At 46.6% G+C, this 17,522-nt stretch overlaps 1 protein-coding gene and 1 pseudogene across 3 annotated transcripts; both read left to right on the forward strand.

Moving 5' to 3' along the window:
* Positions 1-2,010: 2,010 nt before the first annotated feature.
* On the forward strand, positions 2,011-2,803 carry LOC110299085 (ubiquitin-fold modifier 1 pseudogene; annotated as a pseudogene).
* Positions 2,804-6,118: 3,315 nt separating this feature from the next.
* On the forward strand, positions 6,119-15,245 carry LOC110299045 (sialic acid-binding Ig-like lectin 12). 3 transcript variants are annotated; one of them, XM_085841814.1, is made up of 8 exons: positions 6,119-6,567; positions 6,773-7,051; positions 7,241-7,288; positions 8,460-8,717; positions 9,884-9,977; positions 10,329-10,410; positions 10,660-10,709; positions 14,589-14,711. In XM_085841814.1, the coding sequence occupies exons 1-7, from the start codon at positions 6,138-6,140 to the stop codon at positions 10,687-10,689; spliced, it is 1,221 nt and encodes a 406-aa protein (XP_085697940.1). In that variant the 5' UTR covers positions 6,119-6,137; the 3' UTR covers positions 10,690-10,709; positions 14,589-14,711. The 3 variants fall into 3 exon arrangements, with proteins under 3 accessions (XP_085697940.1, XP_021024293.1, XP_085697941.1); XM_021168634.3 differs by lacking the exon at positions 10,660-10,709 and having other exon boundaries at positions 14,589-15,245; XM_085841815.1 differs by lacking the exons at positions 6,773-7,051; positions 10,660-10,709 and having other exon boundaries at positions 14,589-15,245.
* Positions 15,246-17,522: the final 2,277 nt, after the last annotated feature.

Raw genomic sequence — 17,522 nt, forward strand, 5'->3', positions numbered from 1 at the left:
TCATACAATCCAGGATCCCAGCCTAGGGAACGGTACCACCCACCGAGAAAGCATCTTCCCGCCTCAATTCATCTACTCAAGATAAGCCCCCCACAGGCATGAGCAGAGGCCCATCTCCCAAGTGATCTTGGGTTTTGTCAAATTGACCATCACAGAACCTGCTCAAAAAGTAAGGTGGAGAGTGACAGAGAAAGAATATGCCCAAAGTAGAATTCGGGATTTTATATGTGCATGCATGTGCACAGGCAAGTGCACTGCCTCCCACACACACATACATACACATTCCCTCCACCCACAAGGACCCATGTCTTATCACCATAGCCTTGGGGAAAAAGATCTTAACATTTGTGTTGTAGGGACTTTAGCACTTCTATTCTGGAACTCGGTGTCTTCTGAAAATGAGGAAGAGACATATATATCTTCTCAATTCTTATGGGCTATGTGTCATAAGTTCCTCTCTTAGATACAGATTCTCAGGCTCTTTTCTTCCTGTGCTGCTTTTTTACAAAATGGGGACAAGAGAGAACCAGAGAGGCAAATGGCCCAGCCCTTCTGACCACTGAATTGTTGCAATTTCTAGTAACTAGAAGAGAGTATTTGGGCGAAGATGGGGTAAAGGTTGGTTGACAATTGAAAATTCAGAAAGTGGTGCTAGAGAAAGAGAGTGAGAGAGAAGAGAGAGAGAGAGAGAGAGAGAGAGAGAGAGAGAGAGAGAGAGAGATTGTTAGTTGAGGATGATGGACAGACATACTTAAGCCCACATGTATTAATCAGGGTTCTCTCAAGGAACAGGATATTTATAGAATGAATATGATATATATCACATATATACACACATGGGGTTTATGTTAGAATGATATACAGCCTATGGTTCATCTACTTCAACAATGGATGACTACCAATGGAAAGGACAAGGATCCAGTAGTTGTTCGGTCATTGAGGCTCAGCTGGTCTTCAGTATATGCTAGAATGCCAAAGAAGTGGGCTCTACTGCAGAAGGTGTGGCACAGATTAAGGATGGATCTTCTCATATCAAAAGATCTGTATTAAAGGTTTATTTTCTCACTGCAAAAGATCCAGATTAAAAGTGGGTCTTCCCACTTCCAATGATTTAATTAAGGGGGGAAACCCTCATAGGTATGCCCAACCACTTGGGTTTTGACTAATTCCAGATGTAGTTTCATTAACAACCAAGACTAGGCATAACAAGGAGCAAATGTAGAAATAAGGAAAGGAGTAGGTGGATGACCCAGGAGGCTCACAATGGGAAGTTTCTTGATGGCATTTCTCTTGTGGTATATCTCTGGGTCACTTTTCAGATGTGTTATATATATTTTCCCTATCTTAAATGTTTCAAGGAAAACTGACATAAGTCAAAAGAGACTTGACCTCTCAGGATTATCTCCACTCCCTCCTAGCTCCCACCACAAGTTAAACAGTCTTCTAGGAATTGCTGACCATCCCTGAGGGGAGACAATACAAGGCTGGTGTTTCTCACTTTATGTCTTCTCTTCAGTTGAACCCCTTGGGGAAGATTCTGAACAGACAGGTGGTCCTCTGGAGCCAGGCAAGAGTAAGAGACAACAGCAGGGAAGAAATATGTTTTGTTAGGCTGTGGCCATGACTCAGCAGTACAGAATACCAGTGAGAGGGTAGGGGCATGACTCAATAGGAGAACCCTTTCCTAGAGTCTCCCAATGAGGCACTGATAGTGTGGTTCAGGATTAGAGCTCCTGCCTAGAATCCCCCAGTGAGGGGCTGGGGATGTGGCTCAGTCGTAGAGCATATGCCTAATGTAAGTGAGCCTGAATTCTGCCTCCAACAAAAAACCTTTCCTTGCACAAGGAAGAGAGTTTTTACCTCTTTTTAAAATCTGTGTTATTGTAGTTTTCTAGGTCAATGCTTGAGCGCTAGTAGCCCTAACAGACCTAATAGACCTCAAGTCTATCTTCAGGGTCCTGATAAGAAGTTTAGGTTTAATTACAGATCGAGAAGTATGTATGGGCGATGTGTGTCAGGCGGTTCTACCATGTCGAAGGTGTCCTTTAAAATCACGTTGATGTCGGACCCGAGGCTGCCGTACAAAGTTCTCAGTGTTCCTGGAAGTACAGTGTTCACAGCAGTGCTAAAGTTTGCAGCAGAAGAATTTAAAGTTCCTGCAGCTACAAGTGCGATCATTACTAATGATGGAATAGGAATAAATCTGCACAGACTGCTGGGAATGTTTTCCTGAAGCACGGCTCAGAACTGAGAATCATTCCTAGAGACCGAGTTGGAAGCTGCTAATATATGCTTGTTGGAACACACAGCCTTTCAGAATAAATCCTGGTATTTGTCGTTGCTGTACAATTCAAATCAGGCATTCACAATACAATGGAAGCACCAAGAATCAACAGAACAGGGAAAGCGGGCGCTTGTCCCTTCCTGTTCATTTTTTTCATGGAAAGAGAGAATGCCTTTGAGTGGAGGGTACGACACCACAGGTCACACTGTGGTGACTGCTGCCTCACTGGGAGAAGAGAGTACCTCTGAGACAAATGGACTGTGCTTTAAAACAAAAACAGCAAAGTGGAAGGATGAGTGCCAACTCTTTTCAGGAGCATTTGAAAATTCAAATTCACAGAATTGGATGTAGTTTTTAACTTTGAAATTTAAAAGGCTAATTGATCATAGAGGTATGTGACTTGACAGCATCTCCTAGTTAGATTTTTAAATTATATAATTTGTGATGAATGTAATAGGTATTTGAATGAACAGTTAAATTTATACAAAACCAAACATTAAATTATAGGATCTGACCATTATAAGTTGCTATTGTCCGTCAAATAGTTTGGATAGTAGAGATCTTGTGAATCCAGTGTGTCGTGGTGGGGACTGACAGTGCCACAGAAGCACCCTTAGCTATATTATGAATTCCTTGATAAATAATAAAGCTTTAGGACAGAAATCCTTAAACCAGTCTTTTTGAGCAGCATCCAAAAGTATTGTTGCAGAGATGATCTGAAGCATTGGTGGGTGTCCTTAATGAAGAGGGAACTTTAAAGAAGCTGTTCATATAGTCACAGTGGATAAGGAACCAGGGATGCAAAGATAGCCAGGCCCTTCCCAGAAGAGCAGAGGAAGTGAGGAGGAACAGGAGGCTGGCAGTGTCCAAAGGCAGAGGTCAGAGAACGAAGCCGCAGCAGGGGTGGGAAAGTGTGAAAGGGAGAAGGGTACTGGGCACAGGGTCAGAAGGCCATGCACAGGCATCAAAACTCACCGTAGCCATCTACAAGGATTTACGTAAGATTTCAGGGCTGGCACCCGGTGCCCAGTACTCTTCTTCTTCAGAATGAAGGAGATTACCAACTCCCCAGAGTCATCCTCTAACCTTACACAGACACCCAGATGTGAGCCAGTCCCCTCCCACCATAACTATTTGCCTTTACACAGAAAGTCCATGTCTGGCACATGTTTCAGGATGAATTAAATGCTGACAGTGACTGAGTGAGAGCCAGGCAGCTCTGCTTTAGTGGGTTAGCCCTTTGGAGGTAAGGGGTCTGTCACATGCTCCTTAGAGTTAGAGATACGAGTTCTCAATAAATATTTACTGAATTCATAAAAAAAAAGTATGTATGATTAAAAGTCCTGCTAAAAGCTGGGCCGTGGTGGTGCACACCTTTAATCCCAGCACTTCGGAGGCAGAGGCAGGTGGATTTCTGAGTTCGAGGCTAGCCTGGTCTACAAAGTGAGTTCCAGGACAGCCAGGGCTATACAGAGAAACCCTGTCTCAAAAAAACAAAACAAAACGAAACGAACAAACAAACAAAGGAGTCCTGCTAAAGGTTTGATACAGCCCATCGTTGACAGATCCTTGTTTGGCTCGCAAGGTGTTCCAGTAAGTTTTGTCAAAACTGTGTGGATTCTTCCTGGGTTTTGAGTTCAGCCTGTGGGTATCATCTGGACTTTAGCATTTCTCTGACTCCAGCATGGTACTCCTGTGGAAAGTTTAACTCTTTGGAGCCCTTTATCCTCCCCCCCCAAAAAAATGTGATAGCAAATGGAAGGCACAGCATCTCTTTAAAATGTCTCCTTGCTTGCTAGATCAGCTACATTAGATTTCCATTTGAAGCCGGGCGTGGTGGCGCACGCCTTTAATCCCAGCACTCGGGAAGCAGAGGCAGGCGGATTTCTGAGTTCGAGGCCAGCCTGGTCTACAAAGTGAGGTCCAGGACAGCCAGGGCTATACAGAGAAACCCTGTCTCGAAAAACCAAAAAAAAAAAAAAAAAAAAAAAAAATAGATTTCCATTTGACAATCTTCTCTCTACCAAGTTTCAGTACAAAATTTCAGCCTCCATATCCCCTGATCTACTGTGAGTGAGACTCCCCTCTGTAACCTTGCTGTATTTTGGCTTGTGCTGTGTTTGTTTTGGCGTATATGTTTTGAGCCTGGGTCTGCTGAAGCCAAGGCTGAGCTGAAACTCACTATGTAACCAACCAAAATTGACATTGGACTTCTGACCCTCTTGCCTCCTATTCCTAAGTGCCAAGTTGGCAGGCACATACTACCACACACAACCTATGTGGTGCAGGAGATGGAACCTAGAGCTCTGTGAATATAAAACAAACACTCTACCAAGCTTGCTATATATTCAGTTCCCTTGATAGGTTTTAGTGGGAAGAATGTTAATCTCCACCTGTTAGTCGTTGTACTGGCTGGTTTTGTGTATCAACTTGACACAGCTGGAGTTATCACACAGAAAGAAGCATCAGTTGGGGAAGTGCCTCCATGAGATCCAGCTGTGGGGCATTTTCTCAATTAGTGATCAAGTGGGGAGGGCCCATTGTGGGTGGTGCCATCCCTGGGATGGTAGTCTTGGGGTCTATAAGAAAGCAAGTTGAGCATGCCCAGAGGAAGCAAGCCAGTAAGTATCATCCCTCCATGGCCTCTGCATCAGCTCCTGCTTCCTGACCTGCTTGAGTTCCAGTCCTGACTTCCTTTGGGGATGAACAGCAATGTGGAAGTGTAAGCTGAATAAACCCGTTCCTCCCCAACCTGCTTCTTGGTCATGATATTTGTGCAGGAATGCAAACCCTGACTAAGCCAGTGGCAATATGTAAAGTGTTTGTTGCAGTTTTACTCTTAATCCAACTAACTCCTAAATAATTGAGATTGGACTATTATATTGATTTAACAAGCTTTAAGGGCAAAACAATTGAGCAGTACCAGTCTACTATAATCCTCTAAATTAATCTGGCTATGTCCCAGTGATACTTGCCTTGTAGTACTGATCTGCCTCCCTGGGATCCAGGTCTTTCTGCATATCTCCTGGACTGTCTCCCCGTGGTGAATCCCCACTTCCTTTCTCTGTCCCCCTGTCCCTAGCTGGGAGGAAGTCCAGTCCTATTCTCCCCCCGGTTCAGTCATTGACTGATCAGCTTCTTTATTGACCAATCAGGGAATAATTGGGGAGCAATGTTTTGCAACCAGATATGGGGGCACAGAAATCAGCATTTGAACAATACAAGGACAATCTTTACACACTGCACAGTAACATTATGTCTATACAAACCCCTCTATAGCAACTAGCCATTCAGTCTTTGCTACCTTCACTGAATCTCTGGCTGTGAGATGCTCTAGGGGCCTGAGATCCATCTCCTAATTGGACAGTGGAGCTTTGGGAACAAGTCTCAGGTCATTGTGCAGAGAGGGTGGTGAGCCAGGACAAGCTGCTAAAGGAAGGAGGGATGCTTCCCAGCCTGTACCTCCCAGTCCCCCTTCTTCCCTATGCCCTAGAACCATCCCCAACTCCACCAATATCATCAGCCTCAGGGAAAGCTCTGGGGGGCTCTGGAGGGAGCAAATGCATTTTCACTGGGCAAAAAATGTCACTCAAAGACCAAGGTTAGTAGAGAAGGAGGAGAGGTGGTCAGGCCCTGAACTGGTGAATGTGGGAGAGGCCATTTTTGGTCTCAGGAGTAGGTCTGGGTGGTAAGTAGCTGATACTCAAGGGTCCTGACAGTGCCTGGGTCTGAAGCTCCTCCTCCTGAGGCAGCCACTTTCCTGGCCTCACCCCTGCTTCCGCTGGGGCTTCCTCAGGGCCTTGCATCTCTTAGTTCCTCAAAGCAGAGCCTGGAGAGACAGTTTTAGCTGGACATGCTGCTGTTGCTGCTGCTGCTCTGGGGGATAAAGGGTGTGGAGGGTCAGAACCCCAGGAAGGCTTTCACCCTGAATGTGGAAAGGAAGGTGGTGGTGCAGGAGGGCCTGTGTGTCCTTGTGCCCTGTAACTTTTCCTATCTCAAGAGGTCAACTGACTGGACTGACTCAGACCCGGTTCATGGATTCTGGTTCAGGGAAGGACCCAACAGACGCAGCGATTCCATCGTGGCCACAAATAACATATGGAGTAAAGTAGTGAAGGAAATCCAGGATCGATTCTTCCTGCTCGGAGACCCTCGGAGGAATGACTGCTCCCTGAGCATCAGAGAGGTCAGAAAGAAGGATGCGGGGTTATACTTCTTTCGCCTGGAGCATGGAAAAACAAAGTATAATTACATTTGGGACAAGATGACTCTGGATGTAACAGGTCAGACATGGTCTGCAAAGATGCCATGGGTTGGGGGCAGTGTACGGGATCACGCCTCAGGGCAGGGCTGGGATAGAACTCTGTCCTGGGAGCAGCTGGGTTTGAGTATCAGGGCTCAGGGGAGGAGCTGGATCAGAGCCGGGGCTTCCTCTGAAGCTGCACCTGACCCCATCCTGATGATCCATTTCTCCCCTTTCCTCACCAGCCCTCACTAACACCCCCCAAATTCTTCTCCCGGAGACGCTTGAAGCTGGCCATCCCAGCAACCTGACCTGCTCTGTGCCTTGGGGCTGTGGGTGGACGGCACCCCCCATCTTCTCCTGGACTGGTACCTCTGTGTCATTTTTGAGCGCCAACACTACGGGCTCCTCAGTGCTAACCATCACCCCCCAGCCTCAGGACCATGGCACCAACCTCACTTGTCAGGTGACCCTGCCTGGAACTGATGTGTCCACAAGAATGACCATCCGTCTCAACGTGTCATGTGAGGCTGGGCTGGGATGCCTGTTTTTCTAGTACAAAGTGGTCCCCAGGGTGGGGTCAGGGTCTGGCCACTAGGTCCTAAAATCCTGATAAGGGGGATCATCAGGATGATGGCTCCCTGCCATACCCACCTAGGCACCTGCTGGGGACAGAGGGCGGTTGATGAGTTCACTGTGTCATTCTCTCTTAGATGCTCCAAAGAATCTGACTGTGACCATCTATCAAGGAGCTGACTCAGGTAGGTACCATCCTGGGTGGGGGATATAGCATCTCTTCTGTTCAGGGAAGGCTGATTCTGCCTCACACTGGGCTCACCCTGGAGACAAGAGGTTCCTCCTTGGGGAATCACTGGATCAACTCCCCTGAAACTCCTAGGAGTTTCCTAGGTATTTTCCTAGGTATCAACCCCTCACTTTCCCAGATGTGCAATGCCCCTTGACCACCACAGGTACAGAGTGATAAGCATATAGCAGAGCCACACCATCCAGGACCTTCTCCCCACTTTTGGATCTACCTGCATTTCCCCAGTAGCTGTGCTCTGAGTTCTTGTGCAAAGAGACATAGCTACACAGTTAGGCACTCAAAACATACAGTGCTGTTTTCAGAAGCTCAGTGTCCAGTCTATAAGTGACCAGTGTCCTGTCCACATAGGCTGTGAGCCTGGGCTTGTCCACCTGAGGTTCTGAGAGGAACCAGATGTCAGTAGCAGAGATTGTCTTTGGTCTCTATGACCACAGTACCCAGAACTCATGGATCTAATTCTGTGGGTTTCTAGTACCAATGGGCAGCAAAGCCATGGAGTTCCCTGTGCCACCAGCAATGAATAGTGAATAGGTCTTATATCTACGACAACAGTGTGTGTCTTTTGAGTGATAAACCCCTAAATGCATGGAATGTGGCTCAACTCATAGACTACTTGCCCAGCAGGCACAGAACCCTGGGTCCCATTCCCAGAACCGCATAAGCTGGGCACAGTAATGCACACCTGCACTTAGGAGGCGGAAGCAGGAGGATTAGGAGTTAAAGGTCATCCTTGCTACATTGTGAGTTTGAAGCCAGCCTGAGCTATATGAGACACTGCCTTCAGTCCTCAACCCCTCTTTTCTGTCCCTCTGTTTCTGTCGCTCTCTGTCTCTGTCTCCCCCTTCCCCCACCCGACCTCTGTTTGTCGGACTCTCTCTCATCATCAACTCCAAGTGTATACCTGGATCACATGTTCTCTTTCATTTTGAGGCTTATAGTCAAGTAGTTCACATGGCAATGAGGCAAGTTTAGGTTCTTGCTGTGGCGATAAGTGAACGCCCATGTTTTCCTATCCTTTGCTCCCTACTGCTGTGGCAATGCCCTCTCTGGATTCTAGTGTACCTTTTCTTAACCACATCACACTGACTCTGGCTCCTTCTCTACAGTTTCCACAATCCTGAAGAATGGCTCATCTCTTCCTATCTCTGAGGGCCAGTCACTGCGTCTCATCTGCAGCACCGACAGCTATCCCCCTGCGAACCTAAGCTGGTCCTGGGATAATCTGACCCTGTGCCCATCAAAGTTGTCCAAGCCCGGGCTCCTGGAGCTGTTTCCAGTGCATCTTAAGCACGGAGGAGTGTACACCTGCCAAGCTCAACATGCCCTGGGCTCCCAACACATTTCCCTGAGCCTGTCTCCACAGAGTGAGTGGTTTGTGGGCCAGAGGCAGGCAGGCAGGAGGAGGTCAACCCCTGTGTCATCCTGGCAGTCTCCCCATTAGCCTTGTTAGCTTCATGGGGGGTGGCGGTGGGGAACCTTAGCTCAAGTCTTGCTGAGCTGTGAGGCCTATAATGTTCTGGCTATCCAAAACCTTACTGTCTTACTCCTGCTGTGAGGAGGGTGTGGGTCAGGGAGAGGAGTTACTTCAAGAAACAGCAAATCCTGAACTGAGGGGAGGGTCTGGGACTTAGATGGCTGAGACTTTGATGGCTGGGACTTAGATGGCTGAGCTTTGAGTACAAGATCCTTGCTTCTGCAGGCCAGGAGGAAAGGACATAAAATTCAAGGGGAAACTGAACCAAAGCAAAACAGTGTAAAATAAATGTGAAACAACTCAGTGGTCAACCCTGTGTGGTGGCCCGGATCCCATCCCGTCACTTGGGGATTCTGGGCAGGCACTTAACAGTTGACCTATATCCCCAGCCCACGTTTTTATTTTTATTGTGAGATAGACTCATCAAGTTTCCCAGGCAGACATTGAACTCAGTTTATAGCCCAGAAACCCCTTGCATTTGAGGGCCTCCTGCCTTTGCTTCAGAGGTAGCTAGAATGACAGGCATTCTTTACTACATCTGGCTGGGGTGAAATATTCCTTTGCCTGTTATAAATTTGGGGTTGGAACCCAGACCCTAATACATGCTGAGATATATTTAATGATCCAATTGTATTATTTTTTTAAAGATTTATTTATTTATTATATGTAAGTACACTGTAGCTGTCTTCAGACACTCCAGAAGAGGGAGAAGAGGGAGTCAGATCTTGTTAGGGATGGTTGAGAGCCACCATGTGGTTGCTGGGATTTGAATTCTGGACCTTTGGAAGAGCAGTTGGGTGCTCTTACCCACTGAGCCATCTCACCAGCCCCAATGATCCAATTTTAAAATGCAAAATAATTCTCTGCTGAAAAGGATACCAAACAAAGCTGCTGCCCAGCTTTTTATGTCCCCTCTGCCTTCTCTTGTCCCTTCCACCCCCGGTCCCTGTTCTGATATCTGAGCTAGGGTTGAGAAAGGTGGAAAGTAAGTTCAGCTTCCTGTGTGGGGCTAGTGTAGGAGGAGAGGCGAGGTTTCTTAGCATTCTCTGTCTGCAGGCAGTGCAACTTTATCCGAAATGATGATGGGGACCTTTGTGGGTTCAGGAGTCACAGCCCTCCTTTTCCTATCTGTCTGCATCCTCCTCCTGGTGTGAGTATCGGCCTTGGTGGGGAAGAAAAACCCCACATGGTGAGGGACAAGCCTGATACCTGACCCTGAGTCCAGGCCTGGGGGAGAGACCTAGGTGGGTGGGGAGCCTGAAGTCAGGGGAAGCTGTGGTCTAGGGATATGGTGAGTGTGTAGAAGTCTGGAAGGTTGCAACCCTCAGGCTCCACCATCCCAGATGGTGGGAGCTGCTTTCCAACACAGGAGCCTCTGTGACGGGAGCACTGGCCACCTTGACCACCCGTCACAGACTTAACTGCAAGCAGAGGGTGGGGGAGTCTGCCACCTGCACTCCTTCCTGCCATACTTAGAGGCTCCTTGGTGTCCTTCACCCAGAGTAAGATCCTACAGGAGGAAACCAGCCAGGCCAACTGTGGTAGCTCCGCACCCAAATGCCCTCAAGGTCTCAGTTTCTCAGGTGAGTGACCAGTGTGCCTGTGTTCAAGCCCAGGGTCCTCCTGCCTGGACTCCTCCCCTGAGATGGATCCTGGGTTGTTCTGCTGAGTGTGGTCCCAGTTGGGTGTCTTACAAGTGGACCTCTCTAGCCCATTTCCCAACTCGATGATAGTAAATAGTGTCTGTCCACACTGCTTGCTCTCTGACTGAGCAGGGAGGACTCAGATTGTCTCAGATTGTCTTTCTCCTTTTTTTTCTTTTCTACCTCAAGTTCACAGGTTCTCATCCCATCTCCCTCTAAGGACACAAAGCTGTAGAGAGGTATGTGCATGTGTTGTGTGCTTGTAGGAGTATGCATGCACATAGATGCACATGTAAGAGGAGGTGTGTGTGTGTGTGTGTGTGTGTGTCTGTGTGTGTGTGCATGTGTGCACGTGTTGTGTGCTTGTAGGAGTATGCATGCACGTAGATGCACATGTAAGAGGAGGTGTGTGTGTGTGTGTGTGTGCACGTGTGCATGTGTTGTGTGCTTGTAGGAGTATGAATGCACGTAGATGCACATGTAAGAGGAGGTGTGTGTGTGTGTGCACGTGTGCATGTGTTGTGTGCTTGTAGGAGTATGCGTGCACGTAGATGCACATGTAAGAGGAGGCTTGAGATTGATGACTGGGATCGTCCTCAGTGGCTCTTCCACCTTGTCACTGAGGCAAGGCCACTTAACCAACCCCAGAGATCACTGATGTTATTTTCACTAGCCAGGGATCCCCTGCCTCTGCCTTCTAAAGCTAGAGTTATGGGTGAGCCACCACATCCAGCTGGCATTTACATCATTTCTAGGGATCCAAATCCTGGCCCCCATACTTCCACAGCAAGCACTTTACCACTGGGCCATCGCCCCAAGTCCCTTCCTTTCATCCACTTGTGAAATATTAAGTACTAACAAAGACCAGGCTCCAGGGACCCATCTTGAAGAACCGTAGAAAACCTTGGACTCAGTCATTATCTATCTATCTATCTATCTATCTATCTATCTATCTATCTATCTAGTCTGTGCTCTAGATTTAGTAATCCTCTCAGAAAGAGGAGGCAGCAGGCAGTGAGTGGAAGAGCAGCCATGAGGGCTGTGTGAAGAGACAGGGGAAGGATGGGCCACCACAGGAAGTGATTTTGAAGAAGTTGAGTGTACAAATCACTTCTGAGCAAACAAACCACTATGAGGAACGAGCTTACTGTAACTTCCACGGGAAAGGAACAATCTGTTACCTCTGTGGATGCCTCTGGATGCAACAGCAGCCAACACCTTGGCAAGGGGAGGACAGAGGCAGAGGCATTAGGAAGGATTCTAGAGATGATGTGGAGGAAATCTGGACTGGCTGATGGATCACTCATGAAAGGGATACATGTGGGCTGAGAGTGGGGTTTGAGTGACAGGGGATGCAGGATGATGAGTGAAAGAGGTTGGAAGCTGACTCGGAGGTTTACCTTGAGTAGACAGGAAGAGAGAGGTGCAGGTCACTGAGGTGAAGAGACTGCAGGAAAGAGTTTGCGGCAGAAAAGGAGGAGCGCAGATTGTTCAATTATATGTCTGAACACACACACTCGGGTGTGGTACCCATGGAGGACAAAAGAGGGAGCTGGGTCCCCTGGAGCTATATGTAATGTGAGTGCTGGGAATTGAATCCTGGTCCTCTGGCAGAACAGTATGTTGTCTTAACCTATGAGCCATCTCTCCAACACAGAATGTATTGTTTGACTGACTGTTTGACAAGGGTTGAGGGTTCAGGTACAAACAGTCCAGGTATACAATGTTTCCTGTTATACGTGTTTAGATTTGTGAGTTTTCTTTTTAAGGTTTTACTACATTTCTACATTCATTTATTTTGTGGTGTGTGTGTGTGTGTGTGTGTGTGTGTGTGTGTGTGTGCATGCCAGGGTGTGCATTCAGGAGTTGGTTCTCTTCTTCTGCCATGTGGGTGTCAGGGATTGAACTCAGATCATTAGGCTTGGCAGCAAGCATCTTTACCCCTGAGCCATCTTGTCAGCCCAGCTTAGAAGCTTTTTTAGTTTTAACATCACCCAAAAGCAATACCCATTCTGTGGAAATCATACTTCCAAGTTTGAGTTTTGATTATCTACTGGAACCAGTAGCATGCGATTCAATCTTCTCTGTGATTCTGAGCACCAGCCATGTATCACAGCCTCCACTCTGTGGCCCCAAGGCCATGGGGTGTGTGGTCCATGGTTTTTCTTTTCTTCTCTTTTCTTTTTCTCCTTCCTCTGTTTTAATGTTGCTATTCAATACTTAAGTATAAAACAGACATTGTGTTCAATGATTTTGCCCTATTGTAGGCTACCGTTAGTGTCCTGGGTGCATTTAAAGGTAGACAAGAAAGCTGAAGAGGTAGGTCAGAGGCTAAAAGTGCTCCCTGTTCCTGCAGGAGACTTAGGTTCAATTTCAGCACCCCCGACATCAGGCAGCTCAATCTGCCTGTTACTCAAGCTCCATGGGACCCAACACTCTGTTTTGGCCTCCATGGGTACTGCCTTCACCTATTCATAACCACCACCCCCCCACAGATACACACAGATACACATACATGAAAATAAAATAAAGTTTAAAACATTAAAGGTAGGCAGGGTTCAACTTGGCTACACCTTGGGTTACATGAATTAAAAGCATTGTCTTTTCTTTCTTGAGCCTAGTGTATGTGTATTTGGGTGCATGTTCATACAGTTTCTATCCAATCCTGTCTTTAGCTCAGTACCACCTGTGACGTTCCTCCTGCTTACATATTTACAGGTTCTAGGTATTCGGGGTGGGAGTGTCTTAAGGGGGCATTCATCAGATGAGATTTCTTTGGCCAGCAGCTGTTCCTTACCCTGCTCTGCAGTGTGGAAGCTCCTGGAAGCAGGCATCATGCCTGAATCAAGACACTGCACCTGCCACTCACCCTGTCTTGCCCGTATCATGAATCATGATTAGATGTCTGTTGAATCATTTGTTTTGAGATGTGTCTTGCTGTATACTCCTGTCAGATCTAGTAACCTTGATATAGCCCAGACTGACCTTGAGCTCACAGGAATCCTCCTGCCACAGCTTCCCAAGTGCTGGGATTACAGAAACACCACGCTGAGCACTCAACAGACACTATTATGACCGCCTTCAAAAGGCTGGGGCCGAGGAGATTGCTCAGTGGGTAAAGTGCTTGCAAGCATGAGGAGTTGAGTTTGGATCACCAGGCACAGTGGTGCAGACCTACAACCATAGTGCCGGGGTAGGGGCAGAAACAACTGGACCTGGTCAAATGGTGAGCTCCAGGGTTAATGAGAGGCCCTGTCTTAAAAAATAAGGTGGAGCACCATAAAGGAAGACCCTGATATAGACGTTTTACCTCGGCATTCATGTGTGTACACACACCTCACACTGATGTAACACACATATATCAAGAATAAAAGAGGCCATGGTCCTACGTCTGTCATACCCATTCCACCTTAGAATATCCAACAACTGCCTAAGAATCTCACACTTGTGTCCCTAGTACAATATAGGTATTGGGGGTCAGAAGAAATGGATTATGGTTTTAACTGGGATTTTGGTTTGGGTTTCTCTTTAGGGCTTGTTACAGTAGCCCAGACTGAACTGGAATTCCAATGTAGACCACACTTGTCTTGAACTTGTAGTGAGTCTCCTGTCTCTACCTCTGTCCCCTAAGTCTAGCATGGCAGCTGTGCACCAGCTTTCCCAGGGACTCTGGTTGAGTTGCTTATTTCCATCTCAGCTTCACATCTATAAACTAGAGGCAAAAGTACTTACTATCTTGCTGGTGGAGCTAGGGAGACGGGGTGCTTGTTAAGTATTAAATGTTTTCAGAAAGTAGGAGTAAAGGTGATTCCCCTCCCCCGCCCCCCAAAAAAATTGCACATGGGAGGCTGGAGAGAGGCTTGGGTTTAGAGAGTGTGTTGCCCCAGCAGAAGACCTGAGTTCAGTTCTCAGCACCTACATCGAGCTCCTCACAACCTCCTTTAACCTCAGCTCTAGGGAATCAAATGCCACCTTCTAGCATCTGTAGGCACTGCACCATATGTGTATATACCCCTACACACATACATGCAATTTAAAATTTAAAATGTTTGTGGGTGAGTAGATGTGGGGCTCCAGGGGCCCCTGCTGTCTTCTCTGACTCTCTCCTCTCTTTACAGAATCCTCTGGTTGAATCCCAGGCAGATGACAGCTCTGAGCCCCTGCCTCCCATACTTGAGGCGGCCCCCTCCTCCACAGAGGAAGAGATACATTATGCGACCCTCAGCTTTCACGAGATGAAGCCCATGAACCTGTGGGGGCAGCAGGACACTACCACGGAGTACTCAGAGATAAAGGTTCCGCAAAGGACCGCATGACCATGACCATGGCTGGAGAAAGCATGGTGGCCCCAGGAGGCTGGCTCTGGAGAAGGAAAGAGTCACCTAGGTTGACATGTGATGCACAGGGCTTCAGAGCCATTCCTTCCGTGACACAGGCGTTCTGTGCTGCCCATGCCCCTATGCTGCCCTGTCCACACAACTGCTATCGTGCCCTGGGAATCATAAGCTTGACGTTTTTACTCCTCTCTCCCCTCCCCCTCCTTCCCCGCCCCCTCTTCTCCTCCTCTCTCCCCTCCCCCTCCTTCCCCGCCCCCTCTTCTCCTCCTCTCTCCCCTCTCCTCCCCTCTTCCTTTTGTTTTTTCCAAGACAGGGTTTCTCTGTGTAGCCTTGGCTGTCCTAGAACTTGCTCTGCAGACCAGACAGCCCTTGAACTCTTCTTTCCAAGTCCTGGAATTAAAGATGTGCACCACCACCCAGCACTTGACTTTATTGTAACTGTATGTGTGTGAATGTTTTGCCTGCATGCACGCCTGTGCGCCACCTACATGCCTCCTGCCTGCAGCGGCCAGAAGAGGTCATCAGATAGTCTGAAATTGGAGTTACAGAGGGTTGTGAGAGGCCACATGGGTGCTAGGAACTGAACCCAGACATCTGTAAGAGTAGCCTGTACTCATAACGACTAAGCCATCTCTCCAGTAATAAGATTGACTGTTTTAGATTTAATTTTTACTTAGAAATTGGCATACATTATTTACACAGTGATAGACTTTGCTATATTTTCTTCCAAGTGTATCACATATTTTGGCCATGTTCATCCCCTTCTCCTGTTAGCATCCTATTAGTCGCTAGGCTCCTTTCTCTCCCCAGGCAATCCCTTTATGGTTTCATGTTGTACGTATTAGTTACCTTTCTTGTCTTTGTTGATAGGGTGCTGACAGAAACATGAAGGATAGAAAGGTTTATTCTTGTTCATGGTTTCAGTCTATCATGGCGAGGAAGGCAACATGGTGCTCAAGTGAGTACATGTAGTGGAGGCTCCACATCTTGATGAATCAGGAAGCAGCAGGCTCAAGCCAGAACTAGATGTAGATATCATCTTCCAAGCCCAGTCCTTGACACCCCCTTCTATAAGCTGTGCCTCATGTCTGAAAGATCCCAAGGCTTTAGAAAATACTGCGACCAGCTGGATACCAACTGTACAAATATATGGGCCTTTGGGGACAATGTACATTTAAACCCAAACTAGATGGATGATAGATAGATAGATAGATAGATAGATAGATAGATAGATAGAATAGAGATAGATAGATAGATAGATAGATAGATGGATGATAGATAGATAGATAGATAGATAGATAGATAGATAGATAGAATAGAGATAGATAGATAGATAGATAGATAGATAGATGGATAAATGGATAGATGGATGATAGATAGATAGATAGATAGATGATAGATAGATAGATAGATAGATAGATAGATAGATAGATAGATAGAATAGATAGCAGAAAGAAAAGGGTTAGTAGATGATATATTGATAGATGATAGAAAATAGAGACATAGAGATGACAGATAATGATGGAAAGGTAGATAGATGATAGAAGATAGATGATATATAAAAGGTAAATGGTAGATACAAGATAGATGATAGAAAAAAGATGATAGACAGACAGAGATGCTGCTCCACTCTGCTTTGCTATTGGTGATGCACCACTGAACGTAGCTCAGAGAAAGTGCAGATGGCAGTGCTGGATGCTGAGGGGCTGCCAAACGTGCCTTAACTCAGTTTCCTTTTCCTGGTTTTTAAAAACAGTGCACATACTTTGTGAGAGAAAAGCACTTGAGAACAAAACATAAAGAAGATTCTAACGTAAGAGGAAATACTGATAATACTTAACATTTTTGCAAATGTTCACTTGCATGTGAACATAAAACTGGACTGAACCTGTATTTGTGCTTATCATTGTTGATTAATCTATGCTTTTTGATTTAAGTTGTGTTTTTTTTTTTTTTTTTTTTGAGACAGTGTGGTGGTTTGAATGAAAATGTCACTCATAGGAAGTGGCATTATTGGAGGTATACCCTTGTTGGAGGAAGTCTGTCACTGAGAGAGGGCTATGAGGTTTCAGCAGCTCAGCCAGGCCCAGTGTCATCCTCTCTCCCTGCTCCATGCCTATCCAGATGCAGAACTCTCAGCTTTTCTCCAGCACCATATCTGCCTGTCTACCACCATGCTTCCTGCCATGATGGTAATGGACTAATCCTCTGAACTGTAAGCCAGCCCCGATTAAAGTAAGAGTTGCCGTGGTCACAGTGTCTTTTCACAGGAATAGAATACTAACTAAAACAGACAGGGTCACAAGTACCCCAGGCTGTCCTAGAACTTGCTATGTAGCTTAAGATGACCTTGAACTCCCAAACCTCCTGCTTCCAGCTTCCAAAGCCTGGGATCATGGGCATATACAACATACTTTCTTATATATTCGTATATATTTTCAAATGTGTGTGTGTGTGTGTGTGTGTGTGTGTGTAAATGCAGTTCATGCTGAGTTCAGATGAGAGCATCAGATAACCTGTAGTTGGAGTTACAGGTGATTGTGAGCTGCCCAACATGGGTGCTGGGAGCCCAACTTGGGATCTTTGCAAGGGCAGTATATACTCTTCCTCCAGCCCCTGATCTGTTCTTTCTGTTTCTGACCCCATCTCTGTGCCTCTGTGGCCCTATCAGATGTAGCTTTGTGTATTCATCTATAATTAGAAGGCAACTACCTT

Source organism: Mus caroli, unplaced genomic scaffold (assembly GCF_978045245.1).
Source record: "Mus caroli unplaced genomic scaffold, Mus_caroli_1 scaffold_8, whole genome shotgun sequence".
Lineage (NCBI taxonomy): Eukaryota > Metazoa > Chordata > Mammalia > Rodentia > Muridae > Mus > Mus caroli.

Bases quoted from the DNA above. Each gene is read 5' to 3' on its own strand.
- LOC110299045 (XM_021168634.3), top strand. From the start codon at position 6,138: ATGCTGCTGTTGCTGCTGCTGCTCTGGGGGATAAAGGGTGTGGAGGGT. The intron at 7,289-8,459 runs GTAGGTACCATC...CCTTCTCTACAG, and splicing joins CTATCAAGGAGCTGACTCAG to TTTCCACAATCCTGAAGAAT. The intron at 9,978-10,328 runs GTGAGTATCGGC...TCCTTCACCCAG, and splicing joins GTCTGCATCCTCCTCCTGGT to AGTAAGATCCTACAGGAGGA.